Here is a 6,445-nt window from a genome sequence, read left to right as displayed (position 1 = left end):
GCGTGTCGCCGCCCTGCAGGCAGAGGCCGAGCTGCTGCGCTGCCAGCTGCTGGCTGCCACCCAGGAAAAGCTGGGCCACGCCCAGGAAGTGACGGAGCTCCACAAGAAGCTGAGGGAGGCGCTCAGTAAGGTGAGCTCAGCTGCAGCCGTCATGTTTGACCCAGTTCTGATTGGTTCTGACCCGGTTCTGATTGGTTCTGTTGGCTGCAGGTGGAGGAGCAGCAGGCGGAGGCCCGGAGGTTGATGGAAGAGAAGGCGGAGCTCCAGCAGAACCTGCAGACCCACAGACTCACAGTCCAGAACCAGGAGCTACAGCAGCAGGTACCAGGGGTCGGGGCTTCACGATTAACCAACAGAACTTGTAGAACCGAGCCCAGACTGGACCCATGATGATGTGATTGGTTCTGTTTGGGTCCAGAACCTGAACCAGGACCAGCAGAACCTGATGTCCAGACTGGACCAGGCGGAGACGGCGCGGACACAGGCAGAGGAGCAGGTCAGAACTGGACCAGAACCAGATAGACAGCGCAGGGAGAACAGTTACCCATCAGCATGAGGTCAGGAGACGGTGAATCCTCAGAGTGAGGCTAACGGTCTGAGCTAACAGTTAGGCTAACAGTCAGGCTAACGGTCTGAGCTAACAGTTAGGCTAACAGTCAGGCTAACGGTCTGAGCTAACAGTTAAGCTAACAGTCTGAGCTACCAGTTAGGCTAACAGTCAGGCTAACGGTCTGAGCTAACAGTCAGGCTAACGGTCTGAGCTAACAGTTAGGCTAACAGTCTGAGCTACCAGTTAAGCTAACAGTCAGGCTAACGGTCTGAGCTAACAATTAGGCTAACAGTCTGAGCTAACAGTTAGGCTAACGGTCTGAGCTAACAGTTAAGCTAACAGTCTGAGCTACCAGTTAGGCTAACAGTCAGGCTAACGGTCTGAGCTAACAGTTAAGCTAATAGTCTGAGCTACCAGTTAGGCTAACACTCAGGCTAACGGTCTGAGCTAACAGTTAGGCTAACAGTCTGAGCTAACACTGTTGGAGTCAACATGACCATAAAGTTCATGATGATCTGATCAACACTGACTGATAATCGGATAAAAGACCATCTAAATTTCAATCTAAACAAGCTAAAAAGACTTTAGAGCTGCAGCTGCTGCTCCACCTCACCTGGAGCAGTAGAACCGAGTCAGAACCGGGTCAGAACCTGTGTGTGTGTTTGCAGGTGCAGCGGGCAGATGCGGCGCTAGGCATGGCCAAGGCACAGCAGCTGCAGCAGCTGCAGGAGCATGCAGGCAGCAGGCAGCAGCTGCAGGCGGAGCTGCAGGCGGAGCGGGGGCGGAGCCAGCAGCGACAGGCACAGCTGGAGCTGCAGCTGCAGCAGAGCAGATCCCAGGCCACCCTGAAGCAGGTGGGTTCAGAACCAGATCTGGCCTGGCCGCACAGGTTCTGGTTCTGACTGCTGCCTCTATGCTGCCTTCAGGAACAGTTCGACAGAGCGGCAGCGGTGCTGCAGCAGCGGGCCGCCTGCCTGGAGGCGCAGCTGAAAGCGCTGCGCGTCGTGCTGCAGGACAACGTGCAGCAGCTGAAGGAGCAGGTGAGTCTGTGGTTCTGCTGGCAGCGACCCACCAGCCCATTCTGACCTCTGGTTCCGTCCAGATGGAGCGGAGCAACAAGACGAGCAGCGTGTTGAAGGACCTGCACCTGCAGAATGCGCAGCTGCTGGCGGCGCTGCAGGTCACAGAGCTGCGGCAGAAACAGGCAGAGAAGAAGAACAGCCAGCTGGAGGACAAGGTCACAGCGCTGGGGGCGCTGCTGAGGGAGGTGGTGGCCGCCGCCATGACCTCCAGCTGACCTCTAGTTGAGAGCCGACAACCTTCAGCAAGGATCGTCCAATCAGAGCTGAGGATCGTCCAATCAGAGCTCACCTTCTGGTGTTTTTATCTGCTCTGGTTCCATTCAGACATTGAAGCTGATTTTACTGTAAATGGAGGGTTTTTTATTTGTTTATATTTTCTTCTGATTTTTTTCTGTCTGAAATGATTCAGCTTTAAGGGGAATTTTATAGAAAAACTGAGTTCTAATAAACTTTTTTAATATCATTTTTGTGGAATATTTTAAACTTGATAAAATTTCTTTAAAAGTTTTGTAAACTGTCGGCTCAGTGTCACTGTGTGTAAACTGGTGGGCGTGGCCCTCAGGGGTGCCGCCAGGAATCTTGTGTCCCCTGACAAAAAATTAGTTTGGGCCCCCCTGACCAGCTGCTGTTACCATATTTTGAGTCTATTTGACCCATAAAAAGCGTCTCAACTTTAAAGGCTGCATCTGCCTTGCTTTCTTTGGTTCAATACTGATGATTAGCACAATATTTACTGCTCATGAATTTAACATCCAACAGTCCACATCCAGTATGCAGGTAGGTTGCTTCAATTTTTTTAGTTTTAGATACTGGAATGTCTCTCTGCATGAGCAACAGTCAAAAGCAACATGCAGCTACACATCCAGCAATCCAGACCTCTAAAAATGCTATGTAGCTGCATTTTATTCAAGCTGCAGTACATAACTAATAAAAAATGTTTTCTCCATATTTGGTAAAGCTGTCACCAGTTTAACAATTTTAGTTTGTGCCAGTTTGAGTCAGATAATCTGAACACAATCAATCTCCTCCATCTCCTCCCTGAATTACTGGTTAAAGTAATGCTCCGTTCTGACCAAAACAACCAATCAGAACCAGCAGGACGCTCTTAGCGCTGTCAATCATCCTCATTCACTCACTGCTAAATGTGCTAATGGTGGAGAAACAACTTATCATTGCAGGAAAACTGTTTATCTGCTGTCATTGGTGGCTATGCTAACTTTTCTTAGCAGCATAGTAACAGCCCCAGTTGTCTTCTACAAACACTTCTGAACAGTGTCGCCTTCAAGCAGGAACAAACCATTTTATGCAGATCCAGGGGGGTTCAGGGCAAATGCGGATGTGTGTGTTTTGGTCTGGGAGGGGTAACATTTAATTTTTACTGCTAAAATCAATTTTAGTAAACACAATATAATGAATTTTGTAAATGACGGGCCCATTTTTTTTTTAAATTACTATGAACAAAAACAGAGTTGTGTAGGGCTCCCTGTTGGTCATGGGCCCTTGGAATTGTCATAACTTTCCCCCCCTATACTGCGCCCCTGGCGTGGCCTCCCCACCTGGACAGGTACTAGGTTTTTACGTCAGAGTGAGACCTCCTGTTCTGGGTTAAAATGAGGCACTGATGTTCGCCTGGATCTGTGAAATCTGCCCGGCAACAGACTTAACTCTCAGTGACGACACAAAGGAAAGAAAAAAACAGCTTTATTTGTAAAAAAGCAAACATGGCAGCCGAGACACCGTCTGTCTCCTGGACGTTATGACATCACATGCTCCAGAACGCCCTGGCGAATCAGCTGCTCACATTTCCAACGTGGCAGGAAGTGCTGTGAACAAAAACCACTTCCTGTCAGGATGAGTCAGAACATGGGCCACCTGTTCACTTCCTGCCTCAGCTGGTAGCAGCTGCACTCCCCGTACTCCCAGTTACATCCCATTAAAGCACCAGCAGGACCGTTGTCATAGCAACTGTCGTGCTTCTCTCATCACTAACATGGGGTCTGTTCTCACCTGGCTGTTCTTCTTCAGCAGGATCACCGTTCCGTCGTCGATCTCAAACTCACCGTGGTCCTTCAGGCACCTGACCTGGAAATGCACAGGGAGGTCAGTGGGGCCAGGCTGCAGGTCAGAGGTCAGAGGTCAGACTCACCTGGATGTAGAGGCTCTTTGGAGGCTTCATGTCCTGCGTGACGTCCAGTCCCTCCTGTCCTCCAATGGACCGCATGAAGGAGGCCAGGGACTTTTTATACTGGCCAAACCACTGCACCTGAACACACCACGCACACAGGTGCTCTCAGTCTTCAGGTGAGCCAGCAGAAACCCCCAACAGGAAGTGATGTCACTGACCTCCTCTGCAGACATGTGGAAGCGGACGTTGGCGGGCAGAACGCTACCGTACTCCCAGCGCAGTGCGCGGATCCTCAGCAGACGGTCGTACCTGCAAACAGCAGGTCAAAGGTCAGCATCAGAGGTCACAAGACCTGGACCAGCAGGTCACATGACTGGGCGGAGTTACAGGTAGGCCACGACGCAGCGCTGGTTCCTCAGCAGGCAGCAGTGGCGCAGCTTGATGGAGGGGATGAGGTCACCGCGGCCGGCGGCCTTCGCCTCCGACCTGCAGAAGACGGAGAGGTCAGGAGGTCAGACGGAGCACATCCGGTTTTGGTACCAAAGAAACCGGTTCTGGACCGGTACCAGGGAATGGTTCCCTTAAAGGGCCAGCATTATGTTTTATAGCACAATCGGTAACTGTGTCGCCCTCTGCTGTTATAAAATTGCTGTTTATATCAAATATGACCTCAAAGGAATTTGACTTCCTGTTTTTACGCCTTTTAGCCCTTTAACGTTTTTACCAGCGTCTCTCTGAGCAGCAGCTCCTGTAATGAGCTCAGCTGCTGTTTGCTAATGGCTGCTGGCTAGTCTGAAGTAGCTGAGTGGGGGAGGAGCTGTGTCCTTGAAGGCGGGGCAAGGTCCACCCAGACATTTTGACAGTTGAATGGTTGCCATGGAGACTAATTGATTTCTCATGAAACACTGCAGGTTTGTTTATGATGAGAGGATAACAGAACATGATGAGTTTACAGGATACTGGCCCTTTAACTCTGAGCTACGGGTCAGAGGTTGGGTCTGAAAACCATCTGAAGCCAACAGGAACTTAAACATAACAGAACCAGAACCAGCCTGGACCCTGTAGAACCGTGCAGTGGGTCAGTACTCACACATCAGCCTGGTTCTGTTCGTACAGAGCCTCCATCTCCTGCAGAACCTGCCGCAGTCCGTCCTCCTGGAACCAAGAACTCATTCCAATTAATCCATCGCAGCCATCATTTCTCTTTGTATTTATGAAACTGTTTCAATCAGGTGTTGGATCCGCCGTCTATTAACTAGAAATGTATTTAAAATGAACTTTCAGTTTAATTTTTTAGACACGATCACTCTTAAGCCGATAAACTTCTTCAGCAAAGTTCCGCAGAATAATTTCAGTTAGAAATCTGATCTTGGGTATGTTGTGGTGGCGTAGGGGTTCAGCACAATCCACATTTGGAGGCCTCAGTCCTCGACGCGGCCGTCGCAGGTTCGATTCCCGACCCGGTGACCTTTGCCGCATGTCTTACCTTTCTCTCATTACCCTCTTTTCTGTCAATTCACTATGAAATAAAGGCCACTAGAGCCTTTATTTTAAATAAATAAATCTGATATTAAAAAACTTTACCGTGTTCCTGTGATCCGAAATGTTAAGTAAGAGATTATTTTTGATAACATTACTATTATATCTGTGGTTTCCAGTTTTCAGCTTAAAGCAGCGGTCAAACCTTAAACCAGAACGTTTCTGGGCGGAGTTCCAGCTGCTGGATCCCACCCGGGATACTCACGTTGAAAGCGGGCAGCTGGCCGTCGCTCACCCGGTGCAGCTCCCGGATCAGCTCGATGGCTTTCTCACAGAACATCCTGGAGCTCAGAACCGGGACTGACTGACTCGGAGAGCCGAGAAGCAGCTTCGCGGTAAAATTCTTTGTTGTGGTCACATGACTCGGTGACGTAATTCTCCGGAAGCCGCGGAGGGACAAAGAAGCAGCTCCAGCGGCGATGTGGTGAAACAGGCCAGTTACATTTACCGGGTAGGATTCCTCATTTATTGACGATTTATCGGTGATTTATTGATGATTTATGGACGTTTTGTTGTTGTTGTTGCTGATGTTTCTCAATGAAAACAATCAGTTTAGCTCCAAGATCAATCACTTCACCTGCGTCAGTACTTCCGGTTCACGGCAACGTTAAAACCAATTAAAATTAGATCAAATCTTTTTTCAGTTCATTAATTAAACCTCGTTCAGCCTGAGGTTCGGCCGAACCCAACAGAACCAACCGATTTGAGGTTCGTTATGAACGTTTTACTGGTCCGTCACGTGATCACCTGAGCCCTGTTTCAGGAAGCGGGTCAACAAAGTGAGTGAACCCACCTGTGAACCAGGTGTGATTCACCATGGCAACTGGAGGAAATGTGAAGCCCAAACAAAACAATTAGAAATGTTACTGAAGAAAATCAAAACATGTGAAACAATAAAAGCCACAAAGTTACAGTCTTAAAACTGAGACATCAATTTTATTTGATTCAACAAATCAGATCAAATCTCGGTGGACAACCTGCCCTGCACCTGGACAGGTGTGGGAGAGCCTGATTGGTCAGCTTTATGGTGGCGAGCAGCTGTTCTTTGAGCTCTGAACACTGGGGGGAGCTGCTGAGTCAGCCTGGAGACTGCAGCTCTCAAGGTCAAAGTTCAGCGGACTGTCCACCCCAGCTGATCTCCTGTTGACC

General features: G+C 49.3%; 2 protein-coding genes across 2 annotated transcripts; one reads left to right on the top strand and one right to left on the bottom strand.

Annotated features, from left to right (window-relative positions):
- The first annotated feature begins 8 nt into the window (after positions 1-8).
- LOC103133270 (ninein-like protein) lies at positions 9-2,045 on the top strand. Its single transcript, XM_007545044.2, has 6 exons — positions 9-130; positions 211-321; positions 419-496; positions 1,219-1,404; positions 1,477-1,590; positions 1,653-2,045. Exons 2-6 carry the CDS (start codon positions 244-246, stop codon positions 1,845-1,847), a joined length of 651 nt encoding a protein of 216 aa, XP_007545106.1. The 5' UTR covers positions 9-130; positions 211-243; the 3' UTR covers positions 1,848-2,045.
- Positions 2,046-3,315: 1,270 nt separating this feature from the next.
- Positions 3,316-5,741, bottom strand: LOC103133269 (DNA replication complex GINS protein PSF1). The gene is made up of 7 exons (XM_007545043.2): positions 5,502-5,741; positions 4,848-4,912; positions 4,145-4,243; positions 3,976-4,066; positions 3,779-3,895; positions 3,640-3,714; positions 3,316-3,455 (listed from the first exon to the last, which is right to left on the bottom strand). The coding sequence occupies exons 1-7, from the start codon at positions 5,574-5,576 to the stop codon at positions 3,387-3,389; spliced, it is 591 nt and encodes a 196-aa protein (XP_007545105.1). The 5' UTR covers positions 5,577-5,741; the 3' UTR covers positions 3,316-3,386.
- Between the last annotated feature and the right edge of the window lie 704 nt (positions 5,742-6,445).

Source organism: Poecilia formosa, unplaced genomic scaffold (genome assembly GCF_000485575.1).
Source record: "Poecilia formosa unplaced genomic scaffold, Poecilia_formosa-5.1.2 Scaffold2479, whole genome shotgun sequence".
NCBI classification, from domain to species: domain Eukaryota; kingdom Metazoa; phylum Chordata; class Actinopteri; order Cyprinodontiformes; family Poeciliidae; genus Poecilia; species Poecilia formosa.
The sequence above is the reverse complement of the archived record's forward strand: the minus strand, read 5'-3'. Positions and strand labels throughout refer to the sequence as shown.